Genomic DNA, 19,415 nt, shown 5'->3' with positions numbered 1-19,415 from the left:
AAAATAGAAAAGAACCTATGTGCTCTACCAACAGGATATGCTACATGAATCATGGTACATCCATACAATTCACTATCACACAGCAAAGAAAAAAGAATGACGTAGATCTTATAGGCTAATATAGAACCATCTCCAAGACACACTAAATTAAAAACAAAACAAGGTGTAGACAGTCCATATCCTAAGCTCCAGTTTATGAGTGTGTTTAAAGGGAGATACAGAAGACTGCAAATGCAAGGACTCTCTCTGGAAGATCAAAGTAGGGATTATAAAAAGAAATCCCCTCCTCAGGTGAGAACTAAATCAAATAAAGAATATTTGGCATTTAGCCTCCCACACAGAAATCCCTCAATAATGGGGTGGTTACAACTTTGCTACTACTAGGACTTAAGTTGCTTCTCCCAAACCCCTGCCCTACAGGGGCAACTTACCCCTTGCAGGGTAAGTTGATAAAGAGTAGTTATTTTTTGGTATTTTGATTGAAATTGCAAATGCATTTCCCACTGTGAACAAAGGGTGGCCCCAGACAGTCACAAGGAAGCCAGGGCTTCTCAGGCCTGGGCCAGAAATGATGGGTCACAAGTCATGTTTCACCAGAGTGTGAAGGCTGATTTCCGGCTTAGGGATTTGCTGCTTGATCTTTCATGCCTCAAAGGCCTGCTCATTCCATCTGTGCCTTTTATTCTGGCCCCAACACCGCCTGAGTCAGAATCTTCCTTGTAGTCTGACAAAAGCTATCTGTATGGTCTCCAGGACTCTTTTCTCCCCTCACCAGCCTAGCCTCCACACTCCAGCCACAACTATATGTCACAATCAGTGTGGTTATACATATTCCCTGAATGAACTCTGTCCACCATTAGGTCCTTGGTAACTGGTCTCTTTATTCCCATTTCTTATTCTGCATCTCAACTACCAAACTCCCCGAAATTTTCTCATCACTCTGTATGACCATGATCTTGCTTTTCTTTTTTTTTATTAGCTTTTCTCCTCCTGATCATAAAAGTAATTGAGGTATATTGTAGAAAATACAGATGGGGCGCCTGGGTGGCTCAGTGGGTTAAAGCCTCTGCCTTTGGCTCAGGTCATGATCCCAGGGTCTTAGGATCGAGCCTCGAGTTAGGCTCTCTGCTCGGCGGGGAGCCTGCTTCCTCCTCTCTCTCTCTGCCTGTCTTTCTGCCTACTTGTGATCTCTGTCAAATAAATAAATCTTAAAAAAAAAAAAAAGAAAATATAAAGCAGCAAAATTTAATCATTAACCATGCCATGTATTGCTGTCTTTAGTTTTTTCTATGCTTGCATATTTAAGAAAACTGGGCTATCTGAACCCACCATTTAATTTTGTACTTAGCATTTAATATTGGGAATATTTTATATTACTAAATATCCTTTAAATTATGATTTTAGTGGTTGCATAATATTCAAGCATATCATAATTTAATCATTCTCCTATCACTAATCACTTGGGTTGCTTTCTTCGTTCTTGTTCTTGTTCTTCTTTTTTTTGTAAAACAGTAACACTGGCAAAATATTCATTTTTAGGATAGCTAGGTGGTAGTACTATATCCAAGCATATCAACATTTTAAAAAATGTTTTAACTTCCCTTAAAATGATAATGAATTATAATGACTTAAAATGTATAAATAGGGGCGCCTGGGTGGCTCAGTGGGTTAGGCCGCTGCCTTCGGCTCAGGTCATGATCTCAGGGTCCTGGGATCGAGTCCCGCATCGGGCTCTCTGCTCGGCAGGGGGCCTGCTTCCCTCTCTCTCTCTCTCTGCCTGCCTCTCAGTCTACTTGTGATTTCTCTCTGTCAAAAAAAAAAAAAAAAAAAGACTTATCTAAAAAAAAAAAATAAAAAAAAATAAAATGTATAAATAATAATGTGATGAGAACAAATCTCTATAGGATGGAAAGATGCACTGACATACCCTGCCAAATCCCAAAGCAACTTGGCAGTTGGAAACCCCAGGTATATTAAGGGTGGGAGGGAAAAGTGAGGCTAAAAATAAGTGCATTAATCAAAAGTCTATAATAACACTTGATTTTCTTCTCTCCCACTCCTTAAGAAGCATTATGTCATCCAAACCCCCAGATTAAAACAGCAGAGGATTTCCGGCTAAAGAAGCATATGAGCCCCACACAAAAGATCACAGCATTCTGGCATTGGAGGTTTCCAGGGAGTTTGCTCCCTACCGAGTACTCTAGAAGGATGCCTCTTAACTGAGGAAATCCCACTCCCCCAGAGATCTCAATTGGACTTTTGATACATACACAGAGATTTATTTGTATCTGTCAGTAAGAATCACAAAATATTCAAGGAAAGTCTCCAATGAGAGTAAACAAAGAGAAAGAAAAAAAAAAGGACTCAGGGGCAAGGGCATGAAGGGGTGAGATATCAGGTAACAGAGAAACCTTTAAGAAAAGGTATCTCTAAAATGAGAATAGTATACTATAAAAAGGGAACAAACGGGGGGGGGGGAGGCTTTTTAGAAATGATTGCCAAAATCAGAAATTCATTAAACAGGTTGGAGAAATAGTGAAGGTATTCTCCCTGAAAATAGCACAAAACAAGAATATGGTAATAACACAGAAAACAGTTGAGAATCAATCCACAAGCTTCAACATTTGATTGACAGGAATTTCAGAAAGAGTAAAAACAGGGGAAAAAATGGAAGGGGGAATTATCACACAACACAAGAAAATTTCCAAGAATAAAAGTAACTTGGGTCACTAGATTGAAAAATTCCACTGAGTATACTGGGGAATCGAGTGCACCAAGAATAAAGAGGTGACTTTAAAAGCTTCCAGGCATGGGGGTTTGGGAACGGATCACAGTAATACAAGTAGTATTTACTGTAAAAGAAATAAGAATCAGACTGGAGGGACTCAGTTGGTTACGTGGCTACCTTCAGCTCAGGTCATGATTCCAGAGTCCTGGGATCAAGTCCCACATCAGGCTCCTTGCTCAGCTGGGAGCGTGCTTCTTCTCCCTCTGCCTGCTGCTCCCTGTCTGTGCTCTCTCTGACAAATAAATATATGAAATTTTTAAAAAATCAGATGGGAACCAGGCATCTACAAGTTCTGGGGAAATTTTTCAAGGTAAAATTTCAGAACCAAAGTACCAATCACGATTGAGGACAGAGAAAGATGTATATAAGTCCTCAATAATTTTGTCTTTCATATACTCTTTCTTGGCAAGTGACTTGAAGGTATGCTGCAGTGAAATGATGGAGTTAATGAAAAAAGAGAAACATGTACAATTCAGGACACAATGAAATTCCGTATAACAATGGAACAGTGGGCAGGAAAATGTCAAGGATGGAACACCGCAGGAAGCTAGAGATCTCTTGAAGAGAAAAAAAGAGGATTCAACAGAGTACCTAATTGAATGGAGAATCTGAAAATCACTCAGAGTATGCTAAAAGCCATCAGTACAAGGGGAAAAGAAAGATAACTAAAAACTATAGTAAAAACAAAATGCAGTGTGTGTGTGTGTGTGTGTGTGTGTGTGTGTGTGTGTGTGTAGTCACAGCAAGCTACTTAGATCTGCAATATTTATATGGTCATAATAACATCCATGCTGTTTATTTTCAATTTTTAGAACAAGTCAATAAACAAAGCATAAAGGACTAACTATGGTTACAGAATAGAGTTCAAGAATCAGACTTTACATTGCAGAGGCAGAGAGGTGGAAAGGGAAGGAGAAAGAAATGGCAGGGTATAGCCCACATCTTAAAATACAGATTTAAAATACTGTTTATAGTTAAACAATAAAACCAAATATGTAAATATAATAATTTATGCTCTTCCTGATTATAAAATTCTTGTTCCTTATAGAAAATGTGTAAATTACTTAAAAAATGACTTTTAATCACCCATAATTCTATAATCTATGGGATTGGGTTTGAGCCTAAGTTCTGTAGTTTACCATCTATCTGTATGGCTGTGAATGTCATTTAACCACTTACATTTTCTTATATTTCCTTCATATAACTTATCTGCTATGTTTTAACAGTATAGAGTATATGAAACATTATATGAGAACTGTACTATATACACAATTATTAATTCATTTTTTTCACTTTAAAGCATAAAGTAGATACCTACCATATGCTCTTCCATACTTCTAAATATATACTTGCTAAATGGCAGTCAGAGAGCTCCCAAAGATGAGACTGGAATCAAATCTTAAAAGAAATCTAAAGCTAGGCTCAGTAAGCACCGGAAACAGTGTGATCAAAGACACAGAGAAAAGCAAGCCCATGCCTCCAGTCTACAGTAAAAAGTACATGGAAAGTAGAAAGATAAGGTTGCAAAGAAACTGTGAAGACCTTACTTAGTAAATCATGTTAAAAGGTCCAGAGAGGCTTCCTATGAAACATCAGAAGGATTTGGTAGGCCTTGTTTGCTTTTGGACTCCAGGAACTAGCACCATGTTTGCCACAGAGTGAAAAGTACTGTTGTAGCTAAAGAATGATACACAGAAAGCCAGAAATACGTCCTGGATTTCCAGTTTGGGTGCTGGATAATGCTGTAATTTGTTTAAGGAGGGAATCCAGGAAAAGCAAGATATTAAAGGTTGTTTTGGGGGAACATCCAGAGCTTCTAGACCTCATTTTTTTTTAATGCCTCTGGCAATTATGTAGTTCAATCCCCAGGTGTGACTTTAGGCCCTAGAGAATTCAAGAACTGGCCTCAGTGAAACAATATGCTCCCACAAATGAACAAAAAACTGAATGTGCTATCCGCATTTCTTTGGAAGAGGCTTTACAACTTCCATTAGATCCTCAAAGGGGCTGTGAGCCCAGAAAGATTGAGAACACTGGATGGAGGAGCAAGCAAAGTGACAGATGTGAAAGGACACCAGACTGCCTAGGCAAGGGAGGGAAGGGACCCAGAACATAGATTAGCTTTGCCCAAAAACTTGGTCCTGAGCTTGGAGGAATCCATGGGCAATTGAGGGGTGTGAGTGTATGTATGTCAATGATGATCCTCTCCCATGCCCCCAAAAGTACAAGATTTTATCACTTTGACATCACTGTGCTCCCCTTAATACATAACTGTTGCACCCACTTGAGACTTCTTGGCTCTACTCTTAATACCCATCAATTGTCCTGGCTCTGATAGCTCTTGGTAACTTAACAGGGCTTGAGTTCCCAACTCGCTTCTAGAAATAACAGCCAAGGGAGAAAGGAGTTGACTTCCAGGAAAAGGAAAACCTAAGCCAACAGTGACAACTAAGAGTAGTCACTTCTCATCTACCCAAAACCACCAAAAAAGGAGGGCTTTTTTGAGGGCTAGAAATAAATTGGAAGTAAGATTTGTTAGCTGAGTAAAGAAGGATCTGGCCTGGTAATCCACTAGGCTCACATGATTTGTGTAGGATTGGAGGTCCTGAACCTGGGTGCAGGTTTGTGGAAATAAAGACCTGGAAATGAAATACAGTAGAAATGTAAAAAGTAATTTTGTTGAATGGGGAATATGAAAGTATGTTGTGTAAAACTTGGTTTGCTCATATATATATCTGGTATATTCACCTAAAATACAAATAAAGTTAGGGCACACAATCCTTACAGCCAAGGTACAGGACATCCAATGCAGCCAAGGTTGTTAGCATCCTGTTTTGCTGAAACCACACAAAGCACTCTGCACATCTACATCTTTATACTAGAGCTTCCCCACTCCACCTTTGATCACATGCATTTGTGGCCTGCAGAACTGATTCGACTGAAGTGTCCCTTATCTTGGTTATACACTGGGTTCCCCTCCAGAATTGAGGGGGAAAAAACAAACAAACAAAAACTTGACCCTGAGAATTAAAAAAAAAAAAATTTTTTAAGTATACTAGGTGATTTTAACATGTAGTCAAGTGAATACCACTGTTACACTACAAGGCTGGGTCAGTGATGCCCAAATCTAGCTTTACATCACAATCACCTGCATGGCCTTTTTGAACTGCCTATGAACAACAATCTTTAGCCAGGAAATCACAATCATCCATGACAAGCATTCAAATAGGAGGATGAACATACAATATGAAGCTAAAACAATTTAGCTGTCCTAAGGATCCTAACCTGGTTGCTATCTTTCAGGAAAGTGCACTTTTGGTCTTTTGACAGGTCCATGTCACAGATTTATTCCCAATCTTCAGACCTGCTCTCCCTCTCTTCTGGGCTTCCTAATCCTGTGGGGTGGGGTGGGGTGGGGGGGGACCCAAGCTCGTTTCTCAGCAGATACATGGTATTATCTTTGGATCTCTCCACTCCCAGGTGGGGGACAGGAACAGTTACCTTCAAGGTCAGCGAATGCATGAGCCTTTTTGATTCTCTTTTGAATCCTATTAATTTCTTAGAATTGTCTGTATGATTTTAGAGTGCAAACAGTGATGCACATGCTTGAATGAAAGACCATGGTTGAAGGGGAGAAAGAGGAAATATGCTTTCTTGTTTATGCCGTCTGTACATGAAAGTGCTCTGTAAAATATAAAACAAATGCGCCAGCAAGAGTCCCAATGGTGGGACTTCTACATGAGAGTTGCACCAGATAGCTTATTACCAGGTAGGGCTTTTTTATATGCTTTTGCCCAGCAGGGTGAAGAGGCAGACCCAGAACTTGGGGAGACTCAAATTTCAGTCTCAGATTTGCTGCTTACTAGTCACACTGCCTAAGGCACATCCGAAAATCTGTCACCTCAGCTTCCTCACCTGAAAGAGACCATATACCTTTCTCAGGCTCTCGGCAGATCTGAGTGGGAATTACAGGTGGTTAGACACAGCACAGCAGAACAGAGAACCCGGATTTAAATCCTGGATTTGAACGTAGGCTGTTCTTTGTTGTTTGACCACTTTCAGTTAAATGGGGCACACTTCTTTCAGTGTTCTAAGGATCTATGTGAAAGTGTAAGAGAAGAATTGGGGGACTTTGATTCTATACATGAAGTTATATAAACAAAGAATTAAGTTCTATATTAAATACAAGGCAATATTATATAGCTCTACCTATTGCATAGTTTTATAAATCATTTTTTCCAGGAATAAAGGCTCAATGATAACAAAAGTTTATCTTACCTTAGTCAGTTTCTTCATCTTTCTAAGTTTTCACATTCCAATACCTTTGAACTTCTCAAAAAAGTAAGGACCTTAGGAGTCCCACTCTGCCTCCTCCCTCTTCCTGTATTTCCCTTTGGTCCTCTCAAAATTAGGACTCCATTATTTCTTCTGAAGACCAGCCAAAAAGTGAGAATGACACTCAAACTGAGACCCTTGGCTGGGTCTGAGCAGAACGAGCATAGGTAATACGGGCATGCCTCTCTGCAAGCTTTATTCTTTGACTCCTCCATCTGGGTAGGGGACTATTAGAGGTATCTCACTATGATGGAATGCAATGAAGTCAGGGTCACTTGGGAGAGTTGTTGATGTTAGCAAATGAATACTGCCTGGCAGTATTTGTGGGCCCCGTGTTTTTTCTCCATCAATCCTCAAGTGCTTGGCCACATAGACGGCAGAATGGAAGACTCATGAGATGTCCCTAGAGCTTTACCATAATAAGGTTCATGAGGTATACACAATTAAGAGAAACAGCTGTTTCCTACGTCTATCCATTTTAGGAGCAATAGATAGTTAATGTTTTGGTTTTCTTTCTTTTAATGTTTCAATTGCCTAAGGAATGGAAAGCTTATAAATGTTCACAGGTGAGTTGTTGGTGAATTGCTACCCCATGCAGTCTCCTTAACTAATCACTGCTTCCTAACCCAAAATACTAGAATACAAGATTCAAAGTTCAGAATCCCACCACGCAGCCCTATAGCAATAACCTGACCGTTGCTCAAGAAACTAAGAGTTTTAAAAAACAAGATTAAGTTAAAATACCTTTCCTCAAATAGGATCTTTATCACTTAGGGTTGTATGACCCATTTCTAAGAAAGCCACGTTCCGTTTCAAACATGACCAATGCTGGCACAGTTAAAAAAAAAGAGTCCTTGCCTTTAGGGGCTTAGCTTCCATGTTTTTTGTCAGCCTCTGAAATGCTTCTGTGATACATTCTTGAATACTGTTACTTTTAAGAACATGGTGGGTCTCATTTTTAAGAGGAACAAAACAGCAAAGACGTGTCCAATTAGGGTGTAGTGGATTATGATGAATGCCTGGAGTAACAAGTACTTATTACTCAACAAGATGGGTTCTGTGGTGTCGCATGAGGTGTGAGTTAGAAATGAAAGCTGCACCACACTTGGCACACTCATAGGGCTTCTCCCCAGTGTGGGTTCTCTGGTGCACAGTGAGGCTTGACCTCTGCCGGAAGGCCTTGCCACACTCATTGCATGTGTAAGGTTTTTCCCCATTATGAATTCTCTGATGAATAAGCAGGTATGAGCTACACGTGAAGGCCTTCCCACACTCATTACACACATAAGGAAGATCTCCACTGTGAATCCTCTGATGCACAATAAGGCAAGACAGCTGACTAAAGGCTTTTCCACACTCACTGCAATCATAAGGTTTCTCCGCAGTGTGAATTCTCTGGTGCACAATAAGGTGTGAAAAACAACTAAAGGCTTTTCCACACTCTTTACACTCATATGGCTTTTCACCAGTATGGCTTCGTTGATGTACAATAAGATTTGCACTCTGGGTGAAGGCTTTGCCACAATCATTACAGGCAAAGGGCTTCTCCCCAGTGTGGATCCTCTGGTGGACAATGAGGTTTGAGCTCCGAGTAAATGTTTTCCCACACTCATTACATTCATAGCATTTTTCTGTAATGTGAACTTTCTGGTGCCGAGCAAGTTGTGAGCTATAACTGAAGGCTTTTTCACATTCACTGCACTTAAAGGTTTTTTCTAAGGAGTGGATTTTTTGATGTACGGTCAGATTTGAACTCTGAGTGAAGGCTTTCCCACATTTTGAACAAACATATGGTTTCTGTCCAGTATGGATTCGCTGATGCACAACAAGGTTTGCACTCTGAATGAAGGCTTTCCCACACTCATGACATTCGAAGGGCTTCTCCCCTGTGTGGATTCGCTGATGCACCACGAGGTTTGCACTCTGACTAAAGCCTTTCCCACACACACTACAAGTAAAAGGTTTCTGTCCAGGCTGGCTCTTCTGATTTTTTAAAGAGCTACAACTAAGACTGTATCTTTCCCCAGATTTCTGACATTTCTGATCTTCCTCTACTTTGAAGCTTTCAGGTACATGACAGTCCTTCACTGTCACATGTCTGAAATCTTTCTTTTCCCTCTTAATTCTCTGCCTCTTTAACATGTTCCCTTTTTCACAGGCTTCTCCTAACTCAGGTCCTTGAGGATTAACTTTCTGGATTCTTCCTGACTTTATGAATGGTTTTTCTGCTTCATCACATATCTCAGTTTTTGGAACCAATAACTGTGGGTTCTTGGTTTCAGCACCTGAAACAATAAGTAGAAAGTACAAATGTCAGCTGACATTCTGGCCAAGAAAAAGAACAGCATCATCAAGTGATAAATACCAGGAAGTACCTGACTTCAGTGTACATAAAATGTCTTCATCAAAGGAAAGAATTCCCCCCACATCACCTCTCTCTCCCACACCCACAGCAGAATCCAATGATTCACAGTCTTTCCAGCACTTTCGGTAGACATCCAACCTACTGCCTCATGCCAGGAAAGCCATCTTCAGACAGCTCTCCTGATTGTATGATGAGGAATCTTACAAGTAAGACCAGTTATGAAGGACACCAATCTCTATCCAGGCTTGCTTCCTTACCTTAGCCACTTAGTGTGGATTTGCTTACAACCAACCAGTTAATTAGGGACATTCCATCCCTGGAAATGAAGATCTATGCAACCAAGACTTTTGTGTATGAGGAAGCTGGATATCAAAGAAGGAATAAGAATGGACACAAAGGGTCACACTGCATACCAAAAGGACCAGAACAGCTAAGAGACCTGAAACATTGAAAGACTATGCAGCACAGAGGTTAAGAATGGGGATTGTGGGGTGCCTGGGTGGCTCAGTTGGTTAAGCAACGGCCTTTGGCTCAGGTCAAAGGTCTCTCCTGCTCTCACTGCCTCTCTCTCAAATAAATAAATAAAATCTTAAAAAAAAAAAAAAAAAGAAAGAAAAAAAAAAAAAGAACCTGGATTGTGGAGCCAGACTGCTTGGTTTCAAATACCTGCTCTGCCACTTACCAGCTGCATGACTTTGGGTTAGTAATTTAACTTCTCTGTGCCCGTTTCCTCATCTCCAAAGTACGGACAATATCTATCCCATAAACCCTGAAAACATTAACTGAGTTAGTCTATAGCAATGACTGAGAATAGCCTTGGAGCATAGAATGTGGCTCTGTGAGGGTCTGCAGTGACTTTGAGCTGCGCTATGGGTCCATATGTCAGGGCCCAGGAGCAAAGATGAACCTTAGGGCATAGGAGTTGTTATGGTGATAGACAGCAACCCTAGAAGAGACTAAAGAATGTGAACAGAGTAAATAGATGAACCCTTGTGTTGAGCTAGCAGCTTCACTTTGTGTCAAGAAAAGCTAATCTTTCTGAGTTAAGTTTGAGACATTATACAGCCTGCTCCACTTTGCCAATATCATGAAAACACCAAAACATCCTAAATTTTAAAACTCTTGACCAGTGTCTGACTGTTCTACGTTGCCTCAGTACCCTAATGGTGTCAGAAAAGGGGGCCTGCAGTCAGTAACATCATAATTCTTTATGTTTGTCTCCTCTCTACCCCTACTACCCTTGATCTAAGAATGTGCACCCCGGAGCCTAGTGTTGGAAGAATAAACCTTTCAACAGTATTTGAATTATACCAAGCTCAAAAGCACTACCCAGATCAGAAGAAACAAGGGCAATCAGCAGTGGGAGGCAAGCCTCCAGAGGGGAGATGTTTCTACTGATGTCAGCTTAAAAGCAGGAAAGCTGTGAGTTGCAGGTCATGCAGCAGCTGTAGAGGGAAGAATCTAGCATCTACAAAACATCCCACCAGCACAGACCAGGCAATTCTCCAACCTAGGAGATGAGTGAGTCAGAGGGATTTCAGGATACAAAGTATCAAGGGCAGGCAGGGAAACAGCCCACTATGCCTGGTTATGACAACAGTTACATGACACTCCCATCACAATCATTCAGATAAAGATGGGTGATGCTAGAAAAAGGCAATACAATACCTGAGGGCTGCATATAGCAGAGCACTGAATGTGCCAACAACAAATACTAAAATGCTACTATTTTTCCAGTTATTTCTATTCCTACTCTTCTGGTATCTTTCTCACATCTATTCTATTTTTCTCCCTGTAGTTTAACTGCCCTTACCTCATTTTTTTCCCTTATTTTTTTAACTGAAGTATAATTAACATACAGTCTTATGTTAGTTTCAAGTGTACAACATATTAATTCAACAATTCCATACATACATTCCATGCTTACCACCTTAAGTAGAGTCACTATCTGTCTCCATATCTTCTTTCTTATTTTTTTCCCCACTATCTCTTTCCCCTACTGCCTCTTCATTTCTCCTCTCTTGGTTTTTATTTTAAAAATTAGTGTGTGTGAAATATTCCGATTTTTTCCTTGTAATTGTTTCATGTGTCTTCTACTTTTCTTTTGCTCATTACTTTCTTCTCTTTTATGTTCTCTACTTCTCTTTTCCCCATACATCTCACCTAATTTTTCTTGTTTCTAACATCCCCCCCACACTCTTTTTCATTTCCTTCTTCTTTCCTTTAGCCCCGTATCATCACTTAACCCATCCCCCATCAAGCTTCTCTCCAACAAGAGCAAAGTCCAAGAATTCTTCAGTCTATGACCTCAGTTCCATCCCCTGACCTCATTCCTACCTGTTTTACCTTGAGATTGAGAACACTAGAAAGACATGAAAGAGAAGACTGGTGGGAATTATGGACCAATTAGAACCAATAACAGAAACAATTCCTTTTATTTGCATCATGCTCTCTGTCAAAATTATTACAGAAGCAGGTACAACTGTGGCCTACAAAGGTCTCCATGTAGTGGTTATTTAACAGTTGCATCACAGGGATGAAGAGCAAGGATCTTGGACAATGCCCAGGGTATAAGAAAAGGAAAGAAGGCTCATTCTGTGTACTCAAGCTCAAATCCCCTTGGGTTATTAATTAGCCAATAGTGTAGAATCGACACCTCTCACTTATTTGAGATGGTATTTTTCCTTTTTTGGATCTTGAAGGATTATTGTAACCCTAGTAAAGAAATAAACTAAAAATGTACGTATAATCAACTACAGGACAGGCAAAGTAATAACTTTTGAAATCAATTCTTTCCTTTCATTTTTTTAAAAAGAGATCTGAAATGCCATTCAAGTCTGCCATCTTACCTGGTGAATGTATTATACAATAGGAAAGGTAATTTAATTTACTAAATTTGTAAGTCATTAATCAGATTTACAAAAGCCATGTGTTTATCAAGATTTTATACATAAGATTAGGAAGTCTGCCTACTTAGGTGTTTGAAATGTTTTAAAGAATTGTATCTTAAATTTGAAACTTAATACATTTTATATATTTTTATTTGAGAATAAAAATGAGGAAATTTTTATATAAAGAAATTGATATATAGGTAGAACAAAATGCTTTAAAAAGTTTTAAAAAACTGTAAAACCTGAGGTTAACGAAACATGAATCAAAGAAAAAGTACAAATATTCTCATTTTTATAAAAATTTTTCTAGGTATATAAGTAGAATAAAAATAAATTATGTTTAAATGTTTAAAAACTTGGTTTTAAATGCAAAACTTTAATAAATTCAATTGTAATTAACACATAGGAAACTGCAGATAAAACTCTTTCAAATGTTAACCACCAGTAACACATCAAAATTTCCAAAACGTATTCATGTGTATTATACATTTTATCATCAAGATGAAACTATTTTCCTTCACCATGTGAGAGCTTAAAAAAAAAAAAAAAAAAAAAAGACATGACTGTTTCATTCACCCTTATTCATCTATCACACTACCCAACACATAGCAAGCAGGCCCCCGCAAAATCCTGTTTTATTGAATGAATACACTCCAACTGACAGGAAATGGACGTTGAGAGAGAAAGAACTTGTTCAAGGTCACAGAATTATCAAACGCAGGGCAGCAACTGCATTCAGATCTTTCTCTTAATTCCTAGAGCTCTTGTCACTGCTGTTACCTGCTGCTATGCAAGCAGCTGGCAGCACACAGAAAGGTAAATTTTGACTTGGAACAGCGTCTTGAGGTAGGAGGCAAAGAAGGAAAACAGTGACTGGGGGATGGGTGTCAGTGCTAGAGTTAACACTGTGAATGACCACCAAAGCAAGTAAACAGAGAAGAAGTGATAATACACAAAATGTACCAGAGAGAATGGAATAGAGAGCAGAAAGTAGGCAACAAAAGCTGCTGACAGGGGGAATGATTAAAGAAGAGACAAGAAAATGAAAGGTAATAATCCTAACCTTCTACACAATACTAATTTAAGAAAGTGGTCAGTTTCAACATGGATGGAACTAGAGCGTATCATGCTTAGCGAAATAAGTCAAGCAGAGAAAGACAACTATTATATGATCTCCCTGATATGAGGAAGTGGTGATGCAACATGGGGGCTTAAGTGGGTAAGAGAAGAATCAATGATAACAAGATGGGATTGGGAGGGAGACAAACCATAAGTGACTCTTAATCTCACAAAACAAACTGAGGGTTGCTGGGGGGAGGGGGGTTGGGAGAAGGGGGGTGGGGTTATGGACATTGGGGAGGGTATGTGCTTTGGTGAGTGCTGTGAAGTGTGTAAACCTGGAGATTCACAGACCTGTACCCCTGGGGATAAAAATATATGTTTATAAAAAATAAAAAATTTAAAAAAACAAAAACAAAAATAAAATAAAATAAAAATAAAAAATAAAATAAAAGCTTTTGGCAATAAAAAAAAAAAAGAAAAAAAAAAGTGGTCAGTTTGAGGAATGGGTTAAAGAGCAGAGTGGGTTCAAAATATTCAGGTGTAGCTCTGTACCAGGTAGATATATTGAATGTGAGTGCCAGAAGGGCCTTGGCAGTCATCCAGAGATTACTTCTACAACACAGGACCCATGGATACCATATTCTTGACCCACAGTTACACATCACTCCTCCATAGGTAAGCTTCTGTCATTGCCAGTCAGACATATCCTGAGTCCTAGCTTAGAGACAGAACCAGGTAATAAGCCAGCCATTTGTACCATCCATGAAGACCTAGCTTTGAGCATCAGCAAAGTTGACACACCTGCTCAAAATCCTCTGGAATCTGCATAAAGATTTATAAAAACAGAACATTTCCAGGATATTTCCTCAAAATCACCACAAAAACTGACGATTCCTATCTTAGCTAGCACCAACCAATGATAAACACGAAGCATATGAAGAGGATGCGTCTCCGTGTGTAAATAGATCTAAAACTTGCTAATCATTAAATGTGATTAAAGGAGAATTTGGAGTCCACCTGTGTTTGTCTGATGTCTTAAGACTGTGTGCAAAATAAGCCAACTCCTGTGACAAATGCATATGCATCTTTTGGCATTCCTCTATCCAGCTCTCCCTGATAGTATACCTCAATACTCCATGCTTCTCAAGTTAGGAGACCAGACCACCAATCTCTGAATAGATTTTTGAGAAACCCAAGTGGTCAGATTATGAATCCGGGGGTTGAACCTTACCTAGAGAGGTCATGATCCCATGAGTCTCCAGTATCTCACTCTTGGCCAGAGTCCCTGGTAATGAGTAGCTGCCAATGGCTGAGGTAGCAGGTGCCTCCTGTGTTGCTTTCAGGATGACAGCCATGTCCCAAAACAAGTTTGGACCCTAAAGACAAGAAAGCATAGGTCAGTTTATGAGGGGATTGTCAGTGGGAGGTGCTCTGATTAATTCTGAAGATGAAACATAAGTACCTATTCCTGGAGACCATAAAAAACACATTTTTAAAAAGATTTTTAACTTGAAAACAAAAACAAACAAACGAACAAAAATAAAGGAAAATAAAGTCAGGGTCTTCTCTGATCCCCAGCATGAGTCAGAGAATCAAGCCTGCAATGTTCTTCTCTATCACTTTGATTTCACTGCATTGCCCACTCTTGCATCCAAAACTAGCTTGCCAGAGAATGCATGAAAAGAGCATATGAGGAGGTTTTCCAGGGTAGAGTTTTCTGAGATCTAAAGATCAGAGAAGCAAGATTATGATCTTTGGGAAAGAGATTTCCGGCTAGTGATGGTAAGGAGCAATGTTTGAAAACATTACAGAACACAGTACAGTGTATAGCCTCGCTACATGAAATGCAACCCACAGATCACCATCACCTGGGAATCTGTGAAAAGTACAGAATCTTAACCCAGACCTTCTGAATCAGTCAGAATCTGCATTTTAACTAGACCTCCTGGTGATTAAAATTTGAGATATTAAATCATATTAAATTTTAAGAAGCATAAGTTAGAGCTATCAGATTCTGACTGGAGTGTCACCTGAAGAGTTTTTAAAAAATACAGATGTCTGAGTCGCACAGCAAGATTCTCATTTAATTGGAATCAAGTATGGCATGAGCTTCACAATTTTCTAAAAATCTCCCCAATTAATTCTGTGTAGCAAGGTTTGAGAACCACTAGTTTACAGAAAGCACTAAATGTCCCATCAATCAGAAAAAACTCTTTCTATTATATTCCAAAGGCCTAAAGGCCAGAGACCTAGCCAGGAAATAATGCTCCAGATGTGGAAGCAGAGGGACATAGTTCCCTCTGAAACCACTTGAGGTCTTCAGGTCTCTCCTCCCACTCTCCTCCCAGACCACTATTTACCTTTTTCTCCTGTTCTGATATATCAAGGCCTGTCTGAGGACCTTCCCCAGAAGCCCAGATTTTTATGTTCTCAGAGTGTACTTGTTGGCTGGATGCCTGACCCATTAAGTTTTCTTCCTCTTCCTCCTCCTTTTTCACTGTCAGTGAGCCCCAGGGAGCTAAGGCCATGGCCTCTCTTGGTTGTGCACTCATCTTCTTTGCTCAGGACAGGAACATATAGCTGGGGGCTGCCCAGCAGAGGTCAAGCCCCATCTAATCTTTAAGTTTCAAAAACTTCTTTCCGAATTTCTTCCCAGGGCCAAGATGAAGGCTGTCTACTGAAAAACCAGAAAACAGTAGTATCAAGCAGAGGTTTGTCTGGGTACTGTTAGGCCTACTGGCCAACTCACCAGTGCTTAGGCAGCAGTCACTACAGCAAGAGTCAGCTCTAGTCTGACTCATAGGATGGAGAGAGTTCAACCGCAAACATGTAATTTATTCCCACAGTAATCACATTACAAACAGCTTTATATAATGTTTGTTGATTTTTTCCTGATTATCCAGTTAATGTATTTTTATTGTAAAACTTGAAAAATACAGAAAATGACTAAGAAATATCAGCCCTACTCCACCCTCAAAAAGCTGGAGCACTGAATCTAAAATATTTCTTTTAAGAGAAAACTTTAAACCACTGACAACTATAAATTCTTAAACTTTTTGTTTTTAACTATGGGGATATATATTTTCACAATTATCACCATGATTTTTTGGTTTTCTTTTGTTTTTTTAAAATACACAATAGCATAAACTAAAGAATCTCAAGAAAAAGACTGAGAGTAGGGACACCATTTAGGGGTGGTCATCTCTAGGTGCCTGTGTTTATTTACAGGTAGTTTGAGCTCCTTCTTGTTTGATGTTTACTTTTTCCATTTCTTCCAAATGCCTCATATTACTCTTAAGATTAAAAAAAAAAAAAGAAGAAGAAGCTTTATATTACCATTCTTCATGGTTATTTTTAGTAGCTATACAATAATCTATAGTATTAATTCTCCTAATCTGTCATTCTCATCCAAAAAGGATCAAGAAATATGTGTAAGTAAATACATGCCCTACACACATACAAACTGTAGTTATCAGTCATCAATGTTTTCTCTCCATTTCCATTCAGATAATGTATACCTTTACATATACTGCTTATTTTCCCCCAGAGATTAGATCACACTCGTGCATTTTTCTGCATTTAAACTCAATTTCTGTATTTTGCATTCTATTCCACAGTCTTAGATAGATCTTTCAGTATAATTACATGCAGAACTACCTCATTCTGGCATAGTATTCTGAATTACAGCTATACTATAACTTAACCAACCCTATTTATGAGCCATTACTTTAGTGAAAGGAGTTTTGATTGTTTCCAGTTTATATTCTTAACAATGTTAAATTTTTTTCTGTGCAAACTTTTTTCTTCTGCTGAATTATACCTTCAGGACAGAGCGATTACTGGTTTAAGGTTTCATGGTTGATATACAGTGCTAAATTGCTTTCTAAAAGGATCACACCAAATCACAGCACCAACACCCTTGTATCAGAGCCAAGCCAGCAGACCTTTGTTGTTGTTTTTGTTGTTTAATCGGTGAATAAAACGAGTTTACTAGTTTACTTTACAATGAAGAAATTAAAATTTTTCTATTCCCCTTCAGTTTTATTGGGGGGGGTGCCAAATTTTATTAAGTCCACTTTTGCTATTATTGAAGTAATCCCATGCTTTCTCCTATGTTAACTTACTGGAAATTTACCGGACACACGGAATTTCTTACATAAGGCAATAATACTTTCACTCCTGGAACAATTCTCAATCCTGGAGGCTTATTCTTTCCATGACTAGTATATTCTACCATGTATGAGGCCCTTCACACTCACCTCACCTGCTTACAGGGGGAATGCCTCCTTCGAGCACTCTTACGGGGCCGCTGACTAAACTCCCATCGCCTCCACACCAGATAGCAGTCCCCTATCAAGGGCTTCCCTTTCAGCGTCTTTTCCCTATTTCCAGATGTGGCAACCCACCTCCTCCCCCCTTCATACCTCAAACAGCCCTGTTTCCGTGGCGAGCCTGGCCCCTGGTGCTGTCCGTGTCCAGACCCCCAGCAGGCGGCAGCCGTGTTCCTAAAGTGGTGGGACGCGGAGCCGCCCTAGGGACAGACAACCCTGGGTCCCCGAAGGGAGGTCGCCGCAGTCCGCCCCCGGGATGGCCTCTCCCGCACCTGCGACGTCCGTGCCCACCCCGGCCAAGCCCACTGACCGTGTTCACGGAAGAGAGACGGCCCGAGCTCGCGGCGTTTGTAGAAAAGGCTGGCAGGATCCGACGAACTGCTCCTGGCGGCGCGAGAACAATGACCGGACAGGAAGTGCCTCGAGACGGGCTTCCGGCTTCCCAAGTCGCCAGGCCGGCCTCTCTAGGAATCTCGGAGGTGCTGTCTTCTCGGTGGGTGTCCAATACAGCCTCGGACCAGGGATGGGAGCAAGTGTTAGGGAGGGTGCAGGTGTATTGTGACCCTGAGCTTCAGCGAAGGGTACATCCCGACTCGGCAGTGCTTACGCGAGGCGCATACGCAGGAGCCTGAAGCCAGAAAGCATTTGTCTCTAGAAAACTCTGATAATTTTGCCTCAAACGTTTTATTTTGAAATACAAACGGTACAGAAAAGTTGAAAGAATGGTACCACGAATACCTGTATCCTGTATCTGGACTCAACATGTGGCTACGTTTTCCTTCTCTCTCTATATATACTGAAAAATATTTTGAAAGTTGTAAGCATCAAACCACTTCATTCCAAACACCAAAATGCATCCTTTAATAATATTATTCTCCAAACGTTATACCACCACCATTACATAATGGTAAGAAAATTAACAATTTCCTAATATCATCTAATATCCAATCATATTCAAATCTCCCCAACTATCCTAAAATGTGTATTTCATCATTTTGCTTTCAAATCGGTTTCACACAGTGCATTTGGTTATGGCTTTTTTAAAGTCTTGTTTTACCTTTCAAAGACACCCAGGAAGTTAGAAAGATAATACCCTTCCCCCAGTTTCCCTCAACAAGTACAACTTAAGTAATTATTAATATAAAATCAGGAAATTGACACCGGTACAATGTTTGTGTAGACTTCTACATCATTTTACCACGTGTATTTGTGTAACCACTACCACAATCAATATACACTACTGTTCCAACATTACAAAGACCTTCCTAAGTGCTACCCCTCTCTCTCCCTCCTATTCCCTCCCACCATCCCCAGCCTCTGGCAACCACTAATCTTTTACCTCTATATAGTTTTGTCATTTTATATTATATAAATAGAATCATACAGAATACAACCTTTAGAGATTGGATTTTTTTTTTTTCAAACTCAGCATAATTTTCTTTAAATTCACTTGTCATTGCAGCAATGGGTCATTCCATTTTATTACAGAGTAGTAAGTATTCATGGTATAAATAGAATACTGTTCTGAAGGGGCGCCTGGGTGGCTCAATTAAGTGGCTGCCTTCAGCTCAGGTCATGATCTGGGGGTCCTGGGATGGAGCCTCGCATCCAGCCGCCTGGTTATCCCACTCCCACTCCCCTGC

General features: G+C 39.9%; 1 protein-coding gene across 3 annotated transcripts; it reads right to left on the bottom strand.

Annotated features, from left to right (window-relative positions):
- Window positions 1–4,614: 4,614 nt before the first annotated feature.
- ZNF35 (zinc finger protein 35) lies at window positions 4,615–19,114 on the bottom strand. Of its 3 annotated transcripts, none has more exons than XM_032343783.1 (4): window positions 17,866–19,114; window positions 15,802–16,118; window positions 14,673–14,817; window positions 4,615–9,408 (listed from the first exon to the last, which is right to left on the bottom strand). In XM_032343783.1, the coding sequence occupies exons 2-4, from the start codon at window positions 15,991–15,993 to the stop codon at window positions 8,162–8,164; spliced, it is 1,584 nt and encodes a 527-aa protein (XP_032199674.1). In that variant the 5' UTR covers window positions 15,994–16,118; window positions 17,866–19,114; the 3' UTR covers window positions 4,615–8,161. The 3 variants fall into 3 exon arrangements, with proteins under 3 accessions (XP_032199674.1, XP_032199512.1, XP_032199596.1); XM_032343621.1 differs by having other exon boundaries at window positions 18,083–19,114; XM_032343705.1 differs by having other exon boundaries at window positions 15,802–16,115; window positions 18,083–19,114.
- Window positions 19,115–19,415: the final 301 nt, after the last annotated feature.

Source organism: Mustela erminea, chromosome 1 (genome assembly GCF_009829155.1).
Source record: "Mustela erminea isolate mMusErm1 chromosome 1, mMusErm1.Pri, whole genome shotgun sequence".
Classification (NCBI taxonomy): domain Eukaryota; kingdom Metazoa; phylum Chordata; class Mammalia; order Carnivora; family Mustelidae; genus Mustela; species Mustela erminea.
Note: the sequence above shows the minus strand (reverse complement) of the source record. Positions and strands in the feature narration are given on the sequence as shown.